Source organism: Pseudochaenichthys georgianus, chromosome 17 (genome assembly GCF_902827115.2).
Source record: "Pseudochaenichthys georgianus chromosome 17, fPseGeo1.2, whole genome shotgun sequence".
In the NCBI taxonomy this organism is placed as follows: domain Eukaryota; kingdom Metazoa; phylum Chordata; class Actinopteri; order Perciformes; family Channichthyidae; genus Pseudochaenichthys; species Pseudochaenichthys georgianus.
In genome coordinates, this window is record NC_047519.1 from 7,082,324 (window position 1) to 7,106,584 (window position 24,261).

The window sequence follows — 24,261 nt, forward strand, 5'->3', positions numbered from 1 at the left end:
TGAAAAACAACTTTTTCAATGATCTTACCTAGAAATGGCAGGTTTGATATGGGCCTGTAATTGTTCATTACTGAAGCATCTAGATTATTCTTTTTTAAGAGCGGTTTAATGACTGCAGTTTTCAGGGCCTGTGGAAAAATACCTGAGTGAAGAGATTTGTTTACTATATGAAGTAGATCTGAGGCCATGCAAGGAAAAACATCTTTGAAACATCCTGTTGGAATAATATCAAGGCAGCAGGAGGAGGATTTCAGAAGTTGTATAATGTCCTCTAGGTTTTTATCATTAATCTGATGGAATTGTGTCATGATGTCTGAATTGATGTTAAGTGGACACAGAGACAACACATTTGCTGTTCCTGATGCAGAGGCACTGACTGCTTGTCTGATTTTATGAATTTTGTCAGTGAAAAAGGCAAAATCATTGCACGCCCTGGTGGATAGAAATTCAGAGGCTACTGACACTGGGGGGTTAGTTAGTCTGTCGACGGTAGCAAACAAGGCACGGGCGTTGTTTTTGGTAATGATGTCAGAGAAGAACGATTGTCGTGCGTAGTACTGAATATGACATGAATATGTAAGTCGCTTTGGATAAAAGCGTCTAACAAATTACATGTAACGTAATGTAGTTGTTTCTATAGTATATTTAATAAAATACATACCCATCTCCTTTCTTCATCAATTTAATTTCTGGAGGACTGTCAGTGATGAAAAACAGTAATGATGTTTTAATATGTACAAGATGATTATTATAATGAATCATCAATGAATAATCAATGAATAGAAGAGTACACTTACGTCTCATGCGGCCTGAGCCACAGAGGTGAAGTGGATATCTGGAGCTCAAACTCTTTGGAGGCTTTGTAGCAGAAGTTACTGCAATAACACTGATCACAAGAGAGGGGTGCAAAAAGAACAGTTTCTTAACAGTTCCTTTCAAAATAAATGTTTAGGATATTTGAATATTGAATCCATGAAGCAGCCCTTACCTTGCGCTCTGTGATGTCGTACACCTTATTGGTCTTTGTCGATATTTGATACCTTTGAGTTGGGATCTATAAATGAGCAGAGTCAGTTTGGAACACGAGACACAATGACGTTTAATGCTCATGGGATTGTAAAGACTGATGTGAAAGGCTCTTACCTTGCCCAGTTTAATCGAACATATTGGATAAGCACACATTTTAGCGATGAACCTCTCCTCTATGACATCTTTGTAATTAGTAGGAGTTATGAACTTTGCCTGTGAAGAAAGGAGACAAAATAAATATGACTATTTAAAACAATACAAAACAGAGAAAGTCCACTGCTTTCACCACTTCAGACATATTGCCTGTCACTGAGAGAGCTAAACAATTACACATCAGTATTTGACAGTGAAAATGACATAAACAGTAGACTGACCGAGGGCGTAGGTTTCCTTTTAGCATGAAGTGATGGGTTTGGACATTTTTAGAGCATTAACGTTCACCAGATTGATGGTTGAAATGTCTTTATTTATGTTAATAAATAAACAATTCAGGCACCAGGTGATCATTCAAAAATAGAATGAATGATATAGCAGTATGGGTCTCTGAATGTTATCCCTGCTGAGCCCATACAAGTCAATTCATCTTTTGGTTGTCAGCCCTTATACACAACAATACTATGTTTATTTGAATTTCACTTCCCCTTGACATGAATAGCTCATATGTGTCTTTAGCCAGATTTCTCCTAATGTTGATAACTTACAACACATTCAAAATAAATCCCACATGTGTAATCTCTTATGACTGTTTCCCAGTAGTTAACCTGGTAGAGAGCTTGAACCATGTACCCAATCAGAACCCTAACTATATGCTGCAAGTCATGTATCATATGTATAGGGGGCGTGTGGTGCAGTGGATAGGAGAGCACAGGTTCAAACCCCACTGCAGTCAGCATGTCGTTGTGTCCCTGAGACACTTCACCCTGGGTGAATACTGTGGGATTACCCACAGTACTGAGTATGTAAGTCGCTTTGGATAAAAGCGTCTAACAAGTGACATGTCATGTAATGTATCATAATAATGGCTTTGACTAAAGGATAGCATTTAAATCAGAAAAAAATTAACTACTTCACTGTGTATTGGAAGAAAACCTCAAAGCTGAGAGGAGATTACATTTAAAATGTTATGTCAATGCACTATTATCTTTAATGTCACAATTGTTTAAGCCTCACTTTTAATGATATCAACATAGTTCATATTTTAAAATGTTGAGAGACCCATGTTGTTTGACAGAAGAAATGTCATAATCAACAAAGATTTCCATCCGGATGAAATGGGCCTTTTCGGCCCATTTCATCCGGATGGAAATCCATGTCAAAAGAACATGAAAAGATCAACATTCAAGTGGATGTGCAGTGACATAAGAGTCATAGGAGCAGGGTGATGTCAGGAAGAAACATCACATGACATGGCAGGGAATACTATTCAAAGCTTGGGCAGTGGGTGCGTCTCACTTCGGTTATTTTCATGTCCTCGCTCCTCGGTCTCGGTCTCACCGGAAGTTGATCTGTCTGCGCCATCTTGAGTAGCGTCCCAGTGGCCTTATTTGTGCTGGAGGATCGAGGATCGAGGAGTGATAACGGAGGAGCAATAATCGAGGAACCACCAGACCAACCTCCGGTGAAATCCTCAGACACTCGCCCTGCCCCCTTACTATGCATCGCTCACTGATTGGACGATGCAGCGCATGCACTGATCTGGCTGCTGTCAGACGATCAGCTGTGCGGCGTCATCACAAACAGACGTCGCTTCACGTGACGCTCCGGAGGAAAGGACGTCCCATTGCTCTTAAAACTCATTTCCCTGCTTCTCGTGGTTTCCTTGCGTCTCTCCATGCTTCCCTGGTGGGAGGGACTAGACGCAGGGAAACGACGCAAGTGAGGGACGCAAGGATTCCATTTAACCGAAGTGAGATGCAGCTCATGTCCGGTAGATGTCTCACTAACACTAGAATATTAAGGGTTGAGCTGTGTGCTGGAGTTTCTGTTGATTTAGTACAAAAGTGAACTCAGTTGATACTTACACAGTCAACCAGGAAGTCTTCCGTCACGTTGTCCTCCAGGAGACGCTCCACTATCTTCAGGGATCTCTTCTCCAGATCATACTGCTGCCTTAACTTGCCCTTCACCAACTCTCTCCTGACAGAGGACAGTTCACACGTTAGAGGAAGTGCTTTTACTGAAGACATGTTTCACTATCATTTTGGCTGTAAAATAGGTTAATGGAGGAGGTAGAGAAAACAATCAAAGTACAGTCTTAAAGATAAGTGTCTGAGAAGGTACACTCTCTAGGAACACTAAGTTCAACTCTATCTGGCATCCTCCAAACAGGGACTTCAAATGAAAATGTGTTATTTCTCACCTTCTTGCTTCTTCTTCAGCAGCAGCCATTGTTCTGACGCCTGTCCGCCCTGCCAGCAACACCATTACATTATTCAAATCAGAGATTGAAAAAGTGTTCAGATCCTCTACTTAGGTAGAAGTACTAATAATACACTGTAAACACACTCCATTACAAGTAAGAGTACTCAATTGAGATCAGAACTAAAGTCAAAGTATATAAATGATCAGGAAAATGAACTGCAGAACATTTTCACGCTTTAGATTAGAACTTTAACATATATATATTATTGTTTTTTATATGTAAACATTAGATTAGTAACTTAAGCTGCAAAATAAATGTAGTGAAGTCAAATCAAAATATTTCCCTTTGCAGTAGAAGTATAAAGTGGCACGGATAGAAAATACTCAAATAAATCCGAAGTACCCTAATTGTGTACTTAAGTACAGTGCTTGAGAGTACATGTACTCCGTTACTTTCCACCACTGATGAAAATACTAAAGGCCTGTTGAACTTGTGTTCCAGTCATTGAGAAACTACACATGTATACATATTTTAACTCTTGCTGACACATGCCAGGATACACACATATTCGGAAAGCCTGATATGGATAAGTAAGAACATATTATTAGTGAAAACCTACCATTTTTAGTAGTTTTAGCAGAGCCTTCGCTCCTTCTCCTCTCCCCCGTCTCCATGTTGTTCCTGTTTGCTACAGCTTGAACTCTAACATATGACGTAGTTCCTTCTACGGCAAGCCTAACGGACAAATCAGCCGTTCGCGCTTTAATCATGGCTTTAATCCGGTAGCGTTAGCATGGTATTGTCACCGAGCTGTTTGGACATGTAGTGTGCTAAGGTGGGGATCTACATTTCTGTTCATTTTGTTCCGTTTTTCACTTTTATATTCGGAAACAGGGAGTGGTGTTTTAACTGTGTTTGTATAGCTAGGCTAGCACAATAACACGTTGTAATGCCTAAAGGCTAGGCTAATTCAGATGTATTCAGTAGCATTCATTCTCTTTTAGACTTCTATGTTTACAGCAGGCACGTTGTTTATCTGACTTTAACAGATCACAATCAAAATGTTTGCACATGCAGCTGTGGGAGTATGCACTTAGATTAGGAGAGATGTATACTTGATTATTATATGTTGTGCATTATTTTTGACAGGAAGCATCCTGTTTATGTTGGAGGAGTTTCTGTGTGAAGATAACCCGAAGCCAGAGAGGATGGCTCTGGAGCAGCTCAGTGATGTGGTCCAGAGATGTGTGAGTCACCACACCCACCTCCTGACACACACACACACACACACACACACACACACACACACACACACACACACACACACACACACACACACACACACACACGCACACGCACACACACACACACTTTACAACTATTCATGTCTGGGTTCTCCAATGAAATATTTACATATTTTGCATGGACTATGGATAACTTCAATATCTATATTGTAGAGTGGACTCTGGTGCTTTCAAAAAATACACTGACATTTTTGATGAATTATAATGAGTTATGTGGATGTAATGGGTTGGTAAAGGAAAATAAACATACAGTCTAGTAAGTTCAGAAAATGACATCTCTTATAATGTATTTTTAAAAACCAGGTAAGAAACGATGCAATATGACAATATCAGAAATCTAAGATGATATCTTGTCCTATGGCACAATATTGATATATTAGTGCTATACTGCCCATCCTACCTCAAATGTATTCACTCTGCAATCAAATAAAAGCAGCAAATTGTCCCATTGAGCAGTTGGAAACAAGCATTTTGACCATATCAAATGAATTTATTATCATGTCCTACAATAAAACTCTTTACATGTTTGTTTGTAATCCTTCACCTGTCTTTCTTTAATACAGCAAGCCCTCCCTGATGACAGCTACACCTCAGAGGACCATGACGTATTCACCATCTCTGGAAGGACCTGCATCGAGGAGGGAGACAGCGCCCAGGTCCTCAGCATTGTCCTGGATGAGAAGAACCAGGTACTGAGGCTGAGCCCTGTTCCAGCACTTAGACTTGTTCACGTGTGTGTTGCACACTGCATTAACTCTCCTCTTGTCCCCCTCTCTGCAGGAGATAGTGAGGTGTATGGGCTGGAACCTGCTGCCTCCTCTGATCCAGGTTCTGATGAACAAAGACAGCGAGAAGCTCTCTCAATGCCTAGCCATTTTCAACCACCTGCTACAGGTCTGTCCATAAAATATATAGGATAAAACACAAGTTATAATTTGATAAGATCCACTATCCAAACTAGCACAGTGTAGATGCGTAGTAGGTACGATTTTCATTGATATAGCACTTTTAAAACAATGTTACAGAGGGCTGCAGAAATAATTGAATTGATATCAAAATTGCACTATGGACTAATGTTTGTTTTGTTTTCAGACCTGCAGACCCAAAGAGCTTCTGATTGGCCTGCTGGAGCAGCTGGAGCAGGACGACCCCGTGGCCATAGCAGAGAGCCTCCACCTGCTGCTGAAGCCTCTGCAGAGAGGTAACACATCTGTACTGGCAGGGCTGCTGCTGAAGATGATTCATTATGGGTTATGTATTACTTATGGGGGCGAAACACTCATTCTGTGGGGACATGGGAACCGGCGAGCAAAACTGTGGACTACTTTGTTAGTTGCCAGTGAAAAAAAGGAGTCAAATAAAAAAATTAAATTATATATATATTTTTATATTTTTTTTTTATGTCTATGATAATAAAAGAGGAATTTATTACATATATTTATCAAATATATAAAAACATTTCCATCCCGGTTTTTAAAACTCAAAGTACATGTTTTCAAAATCCAAAGATATTCACTTTATTGTGATACAGAGCGAAGAGAAGCATGACATATTCTGTTAAGCTTTTTTTTTTTTTCACGAAACTGTGTCTCAGGGCTTCTTAACATTTAAAAACCTATGAATGTGTCATACTCACTTAACGGGAAGAAACTCAGCTAACTGATGATACGAACCATTTTTACCGAAACAAAGCACAAGTCTCACAAGAAGCGTCTAAATTAGCCCTGAGCGAAAAGCACAGAACTCTAGGTATAAATACTTTATTACTTATCGGATCTGCACAAACAAGATATTAGCTAGCAAGCTGAGATTCCATAGATTCTAGAGGTATTAGTATCATCACTGATCGATCAGAACTCGCGACAGGGGAAGCAAACACACATCACAACACAGAACTTTATGGAGCAAAAACGGGAGAAATGTCTTATCTGTTGCTGTTTCTGATCAAAAGTCGTGTTCAATGGCATCAAAACGAGAAAAACGCGGCTGAAGGTTAAGCCATAGGTTAATCCAATGTGTCTGTGTCACTTTGAAATGATGACTGATAATCCATCATTCCATTTTTATGTAAAAAACTGAGTTTTCATATTAGCTGCTATGATAGCTTCCAGAGTGTATGACAGCTTCCTGTTTTGGGTATTCTGGCTACGCATCACTCTCACTCCTTATTTGGTAACGTGTAGGTGGATTTAGGAACTTCCCCTCGATTCTATTGGCTCTGAGGGTTAAAAAGAGATGTCAACAATCAAAATCGAACGAGGGGGGCCAGAGATATGGCAAATCCGCAAAGAAGTGCTTTGTTGTTGCTAAATCTCTCTAAAAAGGTCAAACTTCACTTGTTTTGCATCAATCTTGATACAGGGTACTTAATATATGTTATAGTTTGGATTCCTAAAGCTTTTAGTCTACTATCCCATCATTCAAGGGTGGTTTTCACTACAAGTAATTTTTTCTTTTGGACGGACACTATAATTTACCTTTTTTTACTATGTTCAATCTGAATTTACTTTAAAATAAAAACATCTATATTGATTCTGACTTTTCTACATCCAACTCACAGGTTTATCATTGCTTTGAGAAAAACGATTATTAATTTACCCCTTTTAGAAGGGAAGATACAGCCATTTGTTCTGGGAATGTCATTTTCGACTTGGAAAACAGGCTCAGGGGTTATCAGGTTAAAGCATTTACTGAAACTTTTGCATGAAAAATGTGTTGTAATAAATAATCCAAATATTTGGCGTTGCATCTTCCCAGGATGCATTAGTCCACTTTCTGTAGCAGATTTACTAGAACTATGTTCTGAATGTACTTGCTCCACATAGTGTTGCACGGTGTACCGATACTTGAAAGGCACCGTGATACCCTGCCGTTAAAAACGGTACGATTCCTCCATTTCATTAGTATCGGTACTTTAAGAATGACGGGGAAAAGTACTCCGGTGAGAAAGCGCTGTTTTAATAAGAGCTGTGTGTTCAGCACTCTGCTTCCACTCCCTGCACTGCAGCCGTGCCTGCAGTCCCTCCCCTCTCAAGCACGCTCTAAGTCCCTCCCCTCTCTCGTGCACGCGCTAGCTGCCAGAGCATGTGAGAAAACGAGAAGCATGGCTGCAAGTGGGAGTGCAACTGCCGCTGCACCTCGGCTTGTTGACAAAAAAGACGCCAGAAGCGAAATTTTGAAGTATTTGAGCGATATCTCTGACAGTGAGGGCAAGCCTACGGACACCACGAGGCCTGTCTGTCAGACATGTTTTAGATCCCTGCAAACCAAGGGAGCCAACACATCAGACTTGGCTAAGCACCTCGCCGACCGGCATCCAGAGCTGTTTAAAGAATGTAAAGACAGACAGGTTAGCGAATGTGATAACATAATTACATCATGCTCAAGCCCATGCCCTCAAATCTAAGTCAAACTAGTGTAATTTATTTTGTGACAAATTAACGTTTTCGTAGTTTGCCGAGGCAATTAATGGCAATGATAACTGTCTAATATGGCTAACTTACCAATGTGGTTCTGGTGTGAAATAAAGCACAACTCGAAAAAGAATCGGAATCGCAATTATTGACTTGGTATCGAAACCAAAATGTTGGTATCGTGACAACACTAGCTCCACATGTGGACAGATGCATCACCTCTCCTCCGTGTCTCCCTCTCAGTGCTGCTGTGCCTGGGCAGCCGGAAGGCCTCGTCTCTGGGCATGACTCTGTGCTCTGTGCTGGACCAGCTGGCCAAACTGCCTCTGCCTCACACCAAGGAGCAGGAGGAGGACGACGTGTTCTCCCTGTGTCGCTGCTGCAATGAAATCACAGACTTCGTCAAGCCCTTTGTCCAGGAGGCCAGGCAGAACCTCCAGAACAGAGAGGGGGACATCCAGAGAACAGACAGGGTGGGGGGGGAGCTGGGCCGGGACAAGGAGGACGAGCTGGGGACAGAACTGCTGAAGTTGTGAGTGGGAAGTTTTAGATGATTGCTTATTAAATATCTGCAGCATGCTGAATGTTGACTCTGTCTTCCTGTCTGCAGCTGTATGAAGTCGCTGAGTCACACTCTGCTGGAGGCGCAGCTCAAAGACCCCGACACTCTGCCAGAGTCCCCCCTCAGGGACTTCGCCACAGACATTTTGGTACGGAAATTAAATCACTAATATTGTGTGAAAAGCGATTTGTATACTGGAGTATGAAGGTTGGGATGGGTCCTGCTAATCGGGGTAGTTACTACAGCAATAAGGCAATGCAACTTTACTTCATAATCTGTCTGCACTAATACAATATTGATATTTTAAATGTTCTAGATTTATATGATTTTTAAATGTATGTTCTACCTAATTATTTACTTTGTTGGATTGGAGGTTTATTTTATAGCATATGTTTTATTTATTTTTATTTAGCAGACAAGCTCCTCTTTGTCTACAGCGGTTTATTTTTGGTTATAGGGAGGATCCAAACATCAACCAAAAAAACCTCATTTGGATTCAAATATTTGTAAACAACCAACCATTTGAAATATATATATATATATATATCAATCAATCAATGTTTATTTATATAGCCCAATATCACAAATGTTACATTTGTCTCAGTGGTCTTCACAGTTTGTACAGAATATCAGTATGACACCCTCTGTCCTTAGACCCTCACATATATATATATATATACACTAACAATACTAATAATTCATGGCATTTATTTCAGCACTTTTACAAGTGCTCAAAGCGCCTTACATCACATATTATATTAGACTGTGTGTGTGTGTGTGTGTGTGTGTGTGTGTGTGTGTGTGTGTGTGTGTGTGTGTGTGTGTGTGTGTGTGTGTGTGTGTGTGTGTGTGTGTGTGTGTGTGTGTGTGTGTGTGTGTGTGTGTGTGTGTGTGTGTGTGTGTGTGTGTGTGTGTGTGTGTGTGTGTGTGTGTGTGTGTGTGTGTGTGTGTGTGTGTGTGGAGATTTATAGGGACCACTGGTCCGCATTCCAAATCTCTGCGCGTCCCTAACAAGCTGGTTATCATACAGGAAGGAGTCCAGAGCATACAAGTATCCGTTAAAACAATAATCTATTTTAATGGTAATATAACAATACAATCAATACATTACCATACAAAACCATATCATATCATATGCGTAATGCCAGGAGTAGGCCTACTCCTGGCCCTTGTTCACGGGCCACCACGACCTTCCGGTCCGGCGGCGCCAGAAGAGAGAGGCAGAACAAAAAGCTGAATAGGCTTTCATACCAACAGATACAGGAAGGGGTGGAGTTTACTCAACCTCCACACACACACCCCCCCCCCACATTCCAGAAACCTCAGATGTGTCTTAAAGGATATTTCTTTGCTTCCAAAGATAACACAAATATTTCACCTCTCATATCTCCAACTTCTGGTTACACAAAATACAAAGTAATTAAACCCACACATATACTATTCAAGATATGTAGACTTCCCTGAAACATGATATGCTAGAGATCTTCCCCCACCTAGCACCATGTCCTGCATAACACCTCCCCCACAGAGCAATAAAACCCTGTTTACTGCAACTAGCCCTTTGTTCATAGCCATTTTAGTCCTCACATTTATGAAAGGATAAAACAGAGAAATCAATATCAAACACAAACACAAGTATTGTTTGAACAGTATTCACTTAACTGCTACTATTGATAATTACCAGAGAAACTCAAATGACCTCTTTTAATATCTGGAAATTGCAACAAGACTTTCTGCCATTTCAAATGTAACACACTTCTTAAATATCAGATGCTGCAATGTGTGTGTGTGTGTGTGTGTGTGTGTGTGTGTGTGTGTGTGTGTGTGTGTGTGTGTGTGTGTGTGTGTGTGTGTGTGTGTGTGTGTGTGTGTGTGGGTGTGTGTGTGTGTGTGTGTGTGTGTGTGTGTGTGTGTGTGTGTGTGTGTGTGTGTGTGTGTGTGTGTGTGTGTGTGTGTGTGTGTGTGTGTGTGTGTGTGTGTGTGTGTGTGTGTGTGTGTGTGTGTGTGTGTGTGTGTGTGTGTGTGTGTGTGTGTGTGTGTGTGTGTGTGTGTGTGTGTGTCTCTCACAGACCAGCCTGAGTGCTGTGGGCGAGTCCCTCCCCAGCCTGGTGTTCCAGCCCCTGCTGAGGAGGAGGCAGGTCCCGGGCTTCCTGGAGGAGGAGGTGCGGTACCCCAAAGAGTCTCTGGCCTGCCTGGCCTACCTGCTGTTCGTCCATCACCTGGCGGCTGACGCTTTCCCCAGTGTCTTCAGGTACCAGAGCAATGTCTGCTGTAATAGAGGTGTCAGGGCTCTGATGCGCTGTAGGAGCTTCCTCCAAAGTGGATAGATGAACAATGGACAGTACTGATGGTCATTTGTACAGCTTGAACACCTAATAGAAGGGGGACTTTCAACCTGGACCCCATTTTTCTTCAGTTTTTTATGTCCAAGTGTCTTATGGTGACAACAGTTATTTAAATAGGTCCTTGCCTCTGACAGGCTCAGATAGACAGATTATATACAGACAACTTGATGCCGTCTGTTTCTAACCAAGTCTCGCTCATTCTGAAATCTTGCGTTGCAACCACATTGTCAGAATCGGATAAATATTTAGCCAGGAATAATCTTTTGGATAAAACTCAGCTACGCTTCAACAACAAACTCTGACAACACCTAGGCCCTTTCTCATTTCTCTAATTCCCCTCCTCGACTCCCACGCTCTGCCTGGGAAAACGTTCACCTGAGGTCCAGCTGACTCTGATTTATGACTCCATCACTGGCCCTGGGTCAGTTTGCAATTAAACAAGACACTAATATAAGTGTTATTTTTGGCCACATTGTCCTTGAATGCAGGGTGACAGTTTTAAAAGGGGAGACATGTGTAAAGGGTCCCAGTCCGGATCTGAACCTGGGTCCTCCGCACAGGGACTGAGCCCCAGTACATGGGCCAGAGTCCTGCACGCGTCTGATTTTCAAGACCCGCTCCCACCCGCACCCGCGACGTGCAATACCGAACCCGCCCTGCTACCCGCACATATTGCCAATTAGTTCCGCAACCCGACCCGACCCGTCGGCACAAGATCCGCAACCCGACCCGAACCCGCATATATATGAGCAGTGAAAACGTGCAAGTATTAACACACGCAGTTGCATATTTGGCTCAAAAAGCGTGGCATGTTGGTTATTTCCTCCATCTAGGAACCAAAAGCCTCCCAGACGTTGGATTTCGCTCTTGAGGAAGTCTTACTGAAAATGCTGTATTCTCCGCTAGAGAGCTTCACCTCAGCCGTTTTGAATGTGGCGCGCTCAGCAGCAGATTGATGGGGTGCAGAGGTTATGATTATGCGCAGTCCCGCAGGGGAGAGGTCGGAGGATTTAAACATTAAACTAAATTATTATTATTTAAATATATTTATTATGCAACACCCGCGACCCGCGGGTACTACCCGACCCGATGCAGGACATGGGCTATACATCTACACTGAACAAAAATATAAATGCAACACTTTTGTTTTTGCTCCCATTTTTCATGAGATGAACTCAAAGATCTAAAACATTTTCTATATACACAAAATAACCATTTCTCTCAAATATTGTTCACAAATCTGAAAAAATGATAGTGAGCACTTCTCCTTTGCCGAGATAATCCATCCCACCTCACAGGTGTGGCATATCAAGATGCTGATTAGACAGCATGATTATTGCACAGGTGTGCCTTCGGCTGGCCACAATAAAAGGCCACTCTAAAATGTTCAGTTTTATCACACAGCACAATGCCACAGATGTCGCAAGTTTTGAGGGAGCGTGCAATTGGCATGCTGACAGCAGGAATGTCCACCAGAGCTGTTGCCCGTGAATGGAATGTTCATTTCTCTACCATAAGCCGTCTCCAAAGGCGTTTCAGAGAATTTGGCAGTACATCCAACCGGCCTCACAACCGCAGACCACGTGTAACCACACCAGCCCAGGACCTCCACATCCAGCATGTTCACCTCCAAGGTCGTCTGAGAGCAGCCACTCGGACAGCTGCTGCAACAATCGGTTTGCATAACCAAAGCATTTCTGCACAAACTGTCAGAAACCGTCTCAGGGAAGCTCATCTGCATGCTCGTCGTCCTCATCGGGGTCTCCACCTGACTCCGGTTCGTCGTCGTAACCGACTTGAGTGGGCAAATGCTCACATTCGATGGCGTCTGGCACATTGGAGAGGTGTTCTCTTCACGGTGAATCCCGGTTTTCACTGTTCAGGGCAGATGGCAGACAGCGTGTGTGGCGTCGTGTGGGTGAGCGGTTTTCTGATGCCAATGTTGTGAATCGAGTGGCCCATGGTGGTGGTGGGGTTACGGTATGGGCAGGCGTATGTTATGGACGACGAACACAGCTGCATTTTATTGATGGCATTGTGAATGCACAGAGATACCGTGACGAGATCCTGAGGCCCATTGTTGTGCCATTCATCCACGACCATCACCTCATGTTGCAGCATGATGATGCATGGCCCCATGTTGCAAGGATCTGTACACAATTCCTGGAGGCTGAAAACATCCCAGTTCTTGCATGGCCAGCATACTCACCGGACATGTCACCCATTGAGCAAGTTTGGGATGCTCTGGATCGGCGTATACGACAGTGTGTTCCAGTTCCTGCCAATATCCACCAACTTGGCAGCCATTGAAGAGGAGTGGACCAACATTCGGTTAAAAGCAGAGAACACATTTCACTGTGTGCTCTGCATGTGTGACCATTAAAGAGGGTTTCATCCCTCCCAATTCTAATTCTTCCCATACATGTATGGGAGCCTCATGACTGCAAACTTTAAATAGGACTTATTTCGTTTTCTGGTTAGGACTTAGTCCCGAGGATAGGAGATGCGAGTGGAGGACTGAGGAGGGGAGCCGAGGAGAGAGGAGAGGAAGCCTTTATATTTGTTGTTTTTAACTTAAATGCTACAAATTGCAATATGTTCCGTATATTTTTTGTTCATGTACAGCACTTTGGCGCGACCGAAAGTTGTTTTAAAATGTGCTTTATAAATAAACTTGATTTGATTTGATTTGAAGCAGCAGGCGGTTAGAGAAATGAGAACTCCTCTCCTCTGAGCGGTCATTTTAAAGAGACGTCCATCAATGATGACAGGAGGCACAGCAGCCCTCTGTCTGATGGACAGATGTGTTCATGACGACTTATATATTTACTTTTAATTCATTCACAGTGCGGTATAATGAGACAATAACAGGCTACAGATGCGGACACACACACACACACACACATATATATTTATATATATAAATATATACAATTTTAGATTCAAACAAGTATGAGAGCACTCATAATAACGTAACACAATCAGAGATATATCCCCCTCTTTAACTCTCACTCATATTCCACAGTTGTCATTGGCCCACAAGTGACATGAAACAATGACAGTGTTGTGTGAAACTTATATTATTAAAGAAATGATTAAATTGACGTTGCAAATGTTCTCCTGAGCCATCACATCGCTTTCACTCTACACTGGACCTAACTCAGCAACGCCTCTTAAATACCACCACATAAGAAAATAGGGTCCAGGTGAAAATAACAGAAGGTACCCTTTTAAAATGATATCCTGAATTAAGATGCATTGTTAACCCTCTTGACCCTCTGTTCACAGTCCTGTGTTTGCTCTCCGGTGTAACATGGAGCACGTCTGCCTGCTGTTGTCCAGGCGAGTACACACAGACACAATATCATTGAATTAGCATTAGCTCAGTTCTACTGCACCGCTGGCAGTGGGCATGATAGTTGGCTTTCATAAAGCAACGTATAAAGCATACATGAGGATGTACTTTGTCAAAAATGTACATCAAGCCAAACAAAGCCATATGAAGGAGATTGATCAAAAACAAAGTCTTAATGAAATTCATGATAAAATAATTAGGGTGCTTCCACAGCATAACCACTATGTATTGCAGAAATGCAAACTTCTTCAGGTTAATGTCTGGTGTGTGCTGTGTTTATGAGCTGAACCCTCATAACTTGTTTTTCTTATTGACAGAACTGAGGAGTCCAGGATTCAGAAAGGACTGGTGAGTTCAACTGAAACATACATTTAAAGATTATTTGTTTGTTTTTTGCAACATGCTCGAGATACGTATTGTGGTTACTGTTCAAATATAACCCAGGTGATTTGTAGCTTCAAGAGAAAAAAGGATGACAATGTTCTGATACTTGTCCAGCTGTTCTAGAGAACTGGATCTTAAGATATCCATTGTTATTACTAAGCTTCCACAGTCTAACCTAAATGCTGTCTGATCTCCATCTCAGGAGCTGTATGAGAAGAGCCTGGTGCGGGTGGAGGACGGCAGCCTGCCTGCAGACCTGCTGCAGATCAGAAGCTTCCTCACCGTCCCTCAGGTGATTCAGGATCAGCTGTTGCTCTGCTGGGACCCTCGCAGCGTTACGATGCTCACTGATTGATTTCCCCGTTTGTTTCCAGAACTTGGTGAAGGTGATGACGTTATGTACGAGGCATGATTTGGTAAGTCTTCACATGAGCAGATGATTTAGCAATTGTGTGCAAAGACTACATTAGGTGTAATATATATAATATACTGTAGTTTGCCATATATTCATTGTCCTATGTGTTTTAGTTTTTAAGGTTCTTTGTACATTTAAATTTGGTGTAAATACTTGTCTTTGTTATTTTTTAATGCTAAATAGTTTCTTAAAAATACTTATTCTATGACCTATATTTTGTACCTACTATTGCAACTTATTCTCTTAGATTGTTTATGTTTGCACCACCAGACACCACATCAAATTCCTTGTATGTGTAAACGTACCTGGCAATAAACTTGATTCTGATTCTGAACAATAATGCAATAGATACTGGACTTAAAGGGACAGTTCACCCTAAAATCAAAAACATATATTTCTCCTCCTAACTGTAATGTTTTTAATCTATCGAGATTGTAAGGCATTTTTAGAAATGATGACCCGGATACTTAAGAGAATCCACAGATTTTGTTTTGGGCTGTTTCATTTAGGGAACGACCTTCTTGTTGACCTTACCATCAGGTGCACACTTTTGTAAATCCTTTCGCCCATTATTTATAATTCACACGTGAAATGTGCCTTTTCCATGTGAATTTGAATCAAAATGCTATTTCACATGTAACTAGAAGGGCACTCGGTGAGTCATCCCCAATCTCGCATGCTTTCTTTTAAAATATGTCTTTAGTGATAAAGGTTAATGTACATGGTGTTCCCCTCTGCTGACTGTACATCAGCTAGCTCCAGTGAGCTCCGGAGAGCCTCTGGGGGTGTGGCATGCTTTCATCTAGTCATACAGTATTAAACTGTTCTCAACAAGCTCTGTAGATTATCTTCAGTAACTGGGTCAAGATTTCTGAAAAGAGACACTGCTATTAAGTTTTTCAAAAATTCTTTTGGGTGCTCTGAGCGCCACATGCTGAGTGCCATTTAGTTTCTTCTTTGAGGGGGAGGAAGGCAACTCTAACTCTCACGAAGACAATCTAGAGCAGGGGTCACCAACCTTTTTTAGGGTGAGGGCTACTTTCAAAAAATAAAACAAGTCGTGAGCTACTTTTACTCGTCTCTTTTTTGTTTTTTGCAGTGTATATATTTAGCACATTTTAACATTATTATATGCTGACCTTTAACCTTTGTGTGCTGTTTGGGTCTGTGGGACCCGTTTGCAGTGCTTACTAAAATAACATGTATTCAATTTAATTATTTTAACCTGCTTTATTTGGGGGTGGACGGGCCTCACCTCCTCTAGGGGGGTCCGGGGGCATGCATGGAAGATTTGTTTAAAATGTTGAAGTGAAATGCATCAATCTGGAGCAAATTGAGAGCAATGTGAATGTATGGATACAGCTCTCAACACTCTATGAAAGGGAGCTGTATACTTTTCAATAATCCAAACATCTTTAGAATATGATCACAACCAATAACAAATCATTTAAACTTGTTTATTCTGATCTTATGTTACCTAGTTAGCATTCTTTCTTTTTATTTATGCATATTTTACTAATCACTCCCCTTTTAAACTGTTTTTTTTTACTGTCCTATAGTACACATTGGAACGATTTCTTACTTTATCTATATTAAATAGATAAAGGTGTGCTCTCCCTAGCTCTCTCCCTCCCTCCCTAGCTCCCTCTCTCCCTCCCTAGCTCTCTCGCTCGCCCTCCCTAGCTCCCTCCCTCTCTCTCTCTCCCTCTCTCTCGCTCACTCGCAGAGACTGTGTGCTCTTCCTAGCTCTCTCTCCCTCCCTAGCTCTCGCGCTTGCGTTAAAAAATAATAATAAACATATTTGTAAAGTGGGGGGACACAAACAGGATTTCGAAAAGAGCGGGGGACATGTCCCCCCTGTCCCCAGTGGAAATTACGCCAGGCGTGTGTGTGCGTCAAGTGCAATAAATAAATATGCAAGTTGCAACCATGGTTGCAACACACACAGTAGAACTCTGCCCCTCATGTGTTGTATAGGCTGGCATGATAGGCTGTTCAATGGGGCTGATGTGTTGTGTAGATTCTGCCAGAAGGAAAACCAGCGGCGAGGTGCCACATTACTTTTCTTCCCGACTGCAACGCTGGTCCCGCAAATCAAGCAGGAACGTGATTGGTCGATATTCATTGTGGGGGAGGAGGGGTGTTAGATATAGAGTTGTAGTAAGTAGATAGAGTTCGCTATGATTTAGGTTTCGTTTATGCATAGGGTAGATTCTTTTAATTACATTTCCTTTTTTGTTTTGTGTATTTTATACATTTTGGATTTGCTTGGCGAGCTATTTTTAGAACATGCCCCGCGGGCGACTCACGTTGCCCCTGCAGGCACCGTGTTGGCTACCCCGGATCTAGAGACAGTAGGAAGCACTGTAGGTAAGAGGAACACATTGATTTGATTTGAAATGTCCCTTTAACGATGGCTTAGCTTTTAAATTAGGTCCCACTTCATTTGTATCTATTATTCTCTAGAGGATTTTTCTATAATAGATATTGTTTTAATTAGGGCTGTCAAACAATTTATATTTTTAATTAGATTAATCACAGCTTAAAAATTAATTAATCATGATTAATCACCATTCGAACTATGTCCAAAATATGCCATTTATTTATGTATATTGTTATGGGAATGGAAAGATAAATGAAAGAAGGCGGATATATCCATTTAACATAAAGTATCTATGTTTATTATAACATTGTTCTGCGTGTCAAAATGAAAGACAACCCACACACCTATCAATCATCAAACCGTGGGGTCTTAATTCATTACGTGTTGATTTCTATCAACGGGGGAGTACTTCAGGAAAGTCGACAGAGGGGGAGGGGGGGGCTAGTGGAGTACTTCGTGACCACAGAGTGTGAACGTTGTGATCAGCTGTTTTAGCGCAGTTCTCCAGTGAAGGGGGGAGTCTCCCTCCGCAGCCGGTTGGCGTAGTTTTGGCACAATTCCGTTATACAGACCGACATTAACAGCAGCCCTGTCTGTGCACACGGAGACCGACTCTGTCGTCCGGTGATCTAACCGCCTTCTGGAAAAGCTTCACAAGTACGCAAATGGCTTTGTGACACAAGTGACGGTACGCATTTCAGATTACGCACATAACCTGTGTACCAGTTAGTTATGTGCACCCCTGTACTACAGCAAAAGTATTCTCAGTCCTGCAACAACACGACGCCGTTATCTTGATTCTGATTGGCCAGAAGTCATTATCAAAGATGTTCTATTGAGAAGTCGATCACTACGTGACAAAAGTTTTCAAAACCGTGGCTACTGAAATGAATCTTACTAACTGCTGTCTGTGCAATTTACTCCACGAGTTGGCAGACTTTATTTTGCTTACTTTAACATCATTGTTCATGGTGGGGCTAAGCCATTTCTTGGTATGGGTGTAGCCTACCCCAGCCATACCCTGGCGCTGCCACTGGTGGCACGTATGGGGCGGGCCATTCTGCACATGCATTAAATGCGTTAAATATGTTAACGCAATTAATTCAAAAAATTAATTACCGCCGTTAACGCGAAAATGTTGACAGCACTAGTTTTAATATTTCCTTCTGTGTCCACAGAGAACCAGAGGTCTGAAGGTGCTGCAGCTGAGCATCGATAAGCTCAACACTGAAGCCAAGTACAACTTTTTCCAGTAAGTTCCACTTGTCTTCCATAAACATCTCCTCCTGTCCCACCCTCCAGCAGACTGACTCTAACTCTACCTTTGTTTTAGGTACATGCTGAAAACCAGCAGTCACTCAGGAGTGGAAGGCTACGTCATCAAAAACATCAAGAATCAGATCGACGCTGCGCTGCAGGTCTGATGCTGACCTAAGAGCTACATTATGGTTGTGTGCTGTAGTTCAAAATGTCTTATACAAAGCATCTTTCGTTCCTTCCTTCCTTCCTTCCTTCCCTCCTCAGCCGGGGAACAGTAACTCGTGGTTTGAGGGGGTGCAGCTGCTGCCGCTGTTGAGGAAGGTTCTGGTTCTGCCCGACGGGCCGGAGACCGACCTGCTGCAGTACCTGGACAGGTCATCACACTCAACACTGCATCCATTTTATATGCCCCAACTCATTGGAACATTTCCCAGCATGCATTAGGGCGAGAGTTCATAGCAACTACAGAAATAAGAAAATAGTCAGTGAGCTTTTACTCCTGACTGTATGATTTGAGGTTATTGTGTATTGCTTTATTAATCACTAAAGTATGTTTTTATAGATAAAGCCAATGTTAACAATTATTTATTCTATCAAGCATTAGTGTGCTTCCAGGCATGAGTACATCAGTTTTACATAGACTCAAATGTACTTTTGTCCCCATTGTCAAATGAAAAAAATATGAAAGTTTAGTTTAGAGTGACACTAATTGAAGTATAGGATAACAAATGACTCTCTCAACTATGTCACATGTAACACTGTATCAGGGCCATTTATAGGTGAACAGTTTTTTATGTAGCCAGCAGTGGGGAGGGGTTGTGAATTTACAATACATCACTTAAAGGGGACCTATCATGCAAAATGCACCTTTGTATGTCTTTTATACAATATGTGTCCCTACTCACCAAGTGTCGGAAAACACAACCCTCTCTCTTTTCCGCCATACCCAAAATCTCTAAAAACTGGGCTGCAACGGATCTGATACAGACTGATTCAGATTTGAAAATAGTCTGAGGTCAGTGACGAGGAGCTCCGCCTATATGGCCAACTCTCCACCAATGGTAACATGACCCCTCCTTTGCAGGGGGGCGTGGTCAGCTGCAGCTCATGCAAAGACACGGTGGAGGAGAGCAAAATAGAGCTAAATGAGGCATGGCTAAAATGCATGATCTGTTTGGTATTTTGAAAAAGAAAACGTATAAATATACCTTTTTATATAGGTATGGCCCTACAATATATGATTCAAATATAGCATGATATGTCTCCTTTAATCCGCCTCTCTTCTCGAAGATGATGATTCACCACTATCCTTCAAGGTTTTAATAATGCGTTGGAGAGTTCTTAACCCGATGTTATTAGTTTCAGCAATCTCCTTAGTTGTTTTCTTTGCTTGATGCAGGCCAATACTTGGACCCTTCCTTGACCTCTATATGCTGTTGTAGTGCTACCCTGTCATTATTACATGATTATGTTCATACAAAAGTGAGTGGGTGAACCTGATTGTTTATGTTGTTTTAAACAGAATCATGGAGTCTCTGAACCTGCTGCGTTACCTCGTCATCAGAGACAAAGTGACAGAGAACCAGGTGAGGGTTGGACCTGAGTGAATGCTAGTCGGATGATTTTTACAAACATCCATTCTTGTTTCTGATTCCCATGGTGCATCAGTGAATTCAACTCATCGTATGTTTCCGCTGCTGTTCTTGCAGACGGGGATCTGGACGGAGCTGTATAAGATAGAAGATGCGTTCCTGAAGCCGCTGCGTGTCGGAGTAAACATGTCGAGAGCTCACTACGAGAGGGAGCTCCACGACACCCTGGCGACCAAGAGGGGCAAGGTCAAAGGTCAGACCAACACACTTATGTCTTTAGAGAGGTGCAGGAATGAGTCCTAAAAAGAGAAATTAGTTACATTTTAGCACTTATGGTTTCCTCGTCTCAAAAAAGGTTTGTGGGTAGATGCATAAAATGAGTTCTGTGGTTAACCCAAACTGAAGAGATTTTAACTTTATAACCTAAACTTTTTGACAATGGATCAGTAAATACCCCGCTGGTGAATGTCTGAAGCTTTTATGTGTCTTAAGGGTCCTATGGCATGGCCATTTCTACTGATCATATTTCCATTGTTGAGGTCTACTAGAATAGATTTATATTGTGCAATTTTTTACAGCATCTCTGTATAGTATGTGTATTCACTCTCTGTCCTAAACGGCTTGTTGGAGCTCCTGCCCCCCCCTCCCTATGAGCCCAGTGTGCTCTGATTGGTCGGGACGTTGCGAGGCTCGTTGCTGTGAGATTTCCGGGTTGGCGATACAGCGAGAACAAGCGAAACTCATCCTGAGTAAGGTTTATAACGCTGTGAGAATGGGTCTGCGGAGAGCATTCCTCCGCGATCCCAACTCGTCTATTACCAACGTTCAGGGAGCTCTATGCAAGTCAATGGGGACTCCCTTTTAGTTAGCCAAGGGATCCTGCTCCGCGGATTCGTCCATTTGGGCCAATCCGGTCATTTGTTGTTGATTTGGGTGTTCACACGTCACAAAACCCAGGAAGCAAACAATGGAAAAAGAGAAATCTCCAACGAGGCGTTCTGGGGCAGCATAGACTGTGTTAGAGTTTTACTCGCTACAGGGTGTACTTTGAGGGTTTGACTCTGCAGACCGTTTAAATGCAGAAAAAGCTACATAACACACAAGGGGATGGGTAATAACCGGAAAAGCATGACATGGGACCTTTACTCACTACTAAAACCCAACATGCCAAACATTAGCCGCCTTTAGCTTAGCGGTGGTGATGTAGTTAGCTTATAGCCTAACGTTAGCCTTTTACTTCTGGCAATTACGCTTCAAAAATCATAAACTGGTGTAAGTATGTAAAGATTAACCTGCTGAACATCTAAGTATCATAAACATGTGGTTGCCACAGAGCTTATTTCCTGCTGTATTCAGAAATCCTTTGGAGAGTCCCGTTAGCTTTTTTGAGGGAGCCCTTGCGATGCTAACTTCCATAACAAATCCGTCATTACTGCACGACTAATTCAGTTTCACATTTATCATCCAATCATTTATCACCTTTTTATACAGAAGCCTGTGAAAATGTTAAAGTATTTAATATACATGTTTACGTCCCCACAGCGGAGTCCATGCTTTCTGTGTCCGTTGGCAAAGAGAAGCTGCCCAACATGACCTCAGAGTCTCAGATCCAGGTCAGTGATTCTCTTATACAAATCGTGATTGTTTTCATACTGTGCTGATAGAAATGTACTGACTGAATTTAAATGTGTTGCCCCAGGCTTTGCACTCGGCCTTGCACACCTTCGACATGATCGAGAGTGTGTTGGTGCGGATAGAGGAGCTCACCGAGGTGAAGGAAAATCTTTAAGCCGAGCCAACGAGTTTTGTTCCTCATCGTCTCAGGAACGAGCCAACACAAAGCCTTCAATGTTCTGTTGATGTATTCTGTTTAAGAAAAGCAACATAAGTCTGGAAACATTATTTTCGAGTGTTTCATGTCTTTTTCTTTTGGTATTTCAGCAGGTGCTTTAAAAGTTGCATTGTGTTTATACAAAGATTCAAATGATGGAACATTTGTATTGCTTCTGTAATAAATGTTCAAACTCTTGTACACATGAGTTAAACAAGGTGGACTGTTTCTGTTGTTATGAAGTGTGGTTTATTCTGTGGCAAAGAACAATTCAGTTGTGGTTGGAACCTGTTAAGCCCGAGAGACCCGGTACCGGGGCCCTCCCGCAACATCTTGCAGGAAACAGTGTCTGAGGGCATCTTAACGTTTAATAAACTATGAATGTTTTATATACATGTAACGGGAAGAAACTGATCTAACTGATCTTTTTTTTTTTTTTTTTTAACCCCACAATGCTAACGCTGAGCCTCTGAATTAGCAACGAGCGAAAAAGGCTATCAGATTACTGCACCGAAACTCACATCAAAACATGTGGCGCTAGGTAGCTAAAAACGCTAACATGGTTTACCTGTGTCGTTGTCTGGTCAAAAGTGGTCTTCAATGGCATTAAAACGATAAAAACACTGCTGAAGTTAATCCATAGGCAGGGTTGGGTTGTAACGGAATACATGTAACGGCGTTACGTAATCAGAATACAAACATCAAGTAACTGTATTCAGCTCGCGTTACATTTGAAAAACGAGTAATCTGATTACAGTTACTTTCGTAAACCTGAAGTGAATATATTTTGGATTACTTATTGGAATTATTGGTGGAAAGATTTCCTCTCAACATGTAATATTCATTACTAGTAGGTACAGCCGATTCGAATCATCAGAGCCGCCGCAGATGGACCAAAAAAGCGTTTGAAAAAAAATCGCGGGTCCGCTCGCTCAGTGAAACAATAACAACGAAACATGAAGGAACAAAAGTCTGCGTTTAAATCGCGTGTGTGTGGTTAAAACACATCAGCCTGCAGTCGCTCTTTAGCCTTACTAATGATTATTTCTGAAGGTATACACAGTGAAGGCGGTGCGTGAAAGGCGGTGCGTGAAAGGCACTGCGCAGCGCGCTCGTCTTCTCAGAGGCTGAGTTAACCCTCCCGCTGCCTCCTGGTGCTGCAGAGATTTCATGAAGTGAAGGAGGTTTTCCTTCTAAAACAGCTGTGGGCAGCAGATACTGTGAGTGTCACGGACATGAATTCATAGATCAAGGCAGACTGGTGCACACACTCTCCTCTCCTGTTTTTCCGATCCGGTGCTTAAACAAATATAGCTCTACACCCCTGGCCGAAATGTCCTTAAAATGAAGTCCGAGTTCGACATTTTAATTCATGTCCTGCCAACACTGACAGGACAGAAGGCGACACGCCCGTTCTAAGCCGTGTCCTTCACTCCTCACAAGCTGCATCCCCAAAAAGTGTATTATGTTGTTACATCGTTTCAGATGTGATGTTTCAGTTGTGCTCTTGATACGCCATTAAAACGGTAAAAACACGTTCGGTTTCCTTTTGGTTTTTGTGTCTCCTGTTCACCAAAACATATCCATCTGTGATGGAAAAAGAAAGTAATCTAAAAGTAATCTGATTACTTTTTTAAGACACGTAACTGTAACTGTATTCGGATTACTTTCAGAGCTATGTAATCAGTAATCAGTAACTGATTACATTTACAAAGTAACCCTCCCAACCCTGTCCATAGGTTAATCCAATGTGTCTGTGTCCCTTTGAAATGATTTCTGATAATCCATGAGCGATAAACCTGCTTTTCCGTTTCCAGATGTCAGAGCGAGAGATAGGTTCACTCTACATGCGCAAAGCCCCCACTTTTTTCCCCTTCGATTATATTGGCTCTAACGGTCAGAAAGAGATGTCAATCACCAAAATTGACCAATGGGTTCCAGAGAAACGGTAAAACCCCCATTTCCACCCAAATCACCTCAGGTGGAGTTTTTTTTGCTAAACCACTCTAAAAAAGGTCAAATGTCA

The 24,261-nt window shown here is 42.0% G+C and overlaps 2 protein-coding genes across 3 annotated transcripts in view; one reads left to right on the forward strand and one right to left on the reverse strand.

The window, feature by feature from the left end:
• The window catches only part of rpap2 (RNA polymerase II associated protein 2), a 26,108-nt gene extending 21,947 nt beyond the window's left edge, over positions 1-4,161 (reverse strand). For both annotated transcript variants that reach the window (XM_034104166.2, XM_071206378.1), the window contains exons 1-7: positions 4,011-4,161; positions 3,389-3,437; positions 3,051-3,165; positions 1,144-1,242; positions 989-1,054; positions 798-886; positions 662-697 (exon numbers count right to left, since the gene is read on the reverse strand). In XM_034104166.2, coding sequence (XP_033960057.1) covers positions 662-697; positions 798-886; positions 989-1,054; positions 1,144-1,242; positions 3,051-3,165; positions 3,389-3,437; positions 4,011-4,161 — 605 coding nt within the window. The remainder of the gene's footprint in view (positions 1-661; positions 698-797; positions 887-988; positions 1,055-1,143; positions 1,243-3,050; positions 3,166-3,388; positions 3,438-4,010) is intronic.
• glmna (glomulin, FKBP associated protein a) lies at positions 4,138-22,463 on the forward strand. Its single transcript, XM_034104167.1, has 19 exons — positions 4,138-4,226; positions 4,541-4,638; positions 5,259-5,384; positions 5,476-5,589; positions 5,788-5,896; positions 8,352-8,640; positions 8,719-8,818; positions 10,740-10,921; positions 14,304-14,357; positions 14,688-14,718; positions 14,957-15,046; positions 15,129-15,170; positions 18,731-18,804; positions 18,886-18,970; positions 19,077-19,186; positions 20,335-20,398; positions 20,522-20,657; positions 21,947-22,017; positions 22,104-22,463. Exons 2-19 carry the CDS (start codon positions 4,555-4,557, stop codon positions 22,191-22,193), a joined length of 1,851 nt encoding a protein of 616 aa, XP_033960058.1. The 5' UTR covers positions 4,138-4,226; positions 4,541-4,554; the 3' UTR covers positions 22,194-22,463.
• Positions 22,464-24,261: the final 1,798 nt, after the last annotated feature.

What these genes read in the sequence shown, in the direction of transcription:
- glmna (XM_034104167.1), top strand. Translation starts at nt 4,555, where the DNA reads ATGTTGGAGGAGTTTCTGTGTGAAGATAACCCGAAGCCAGAGAGGATG. An exon ending in GCTTTCCCCAGTGTCTTCAG is followed by an intron (nt 10,922 to 14,303) that starts GTACCAGAGCAA and finishes CTCTGTTCACAG; the next exon opens with TCCTGTGTTTGCTCTCCGGT. An exon ending in GCCAAGTACAACTTTTTCCA is followed by an intron (nt 18,805 to 18,885) that starts GTAAGTTCCACT and finishes CCTTTGTTTTAG; the next exon opens with GTACATGCTGAAAACCAGCA.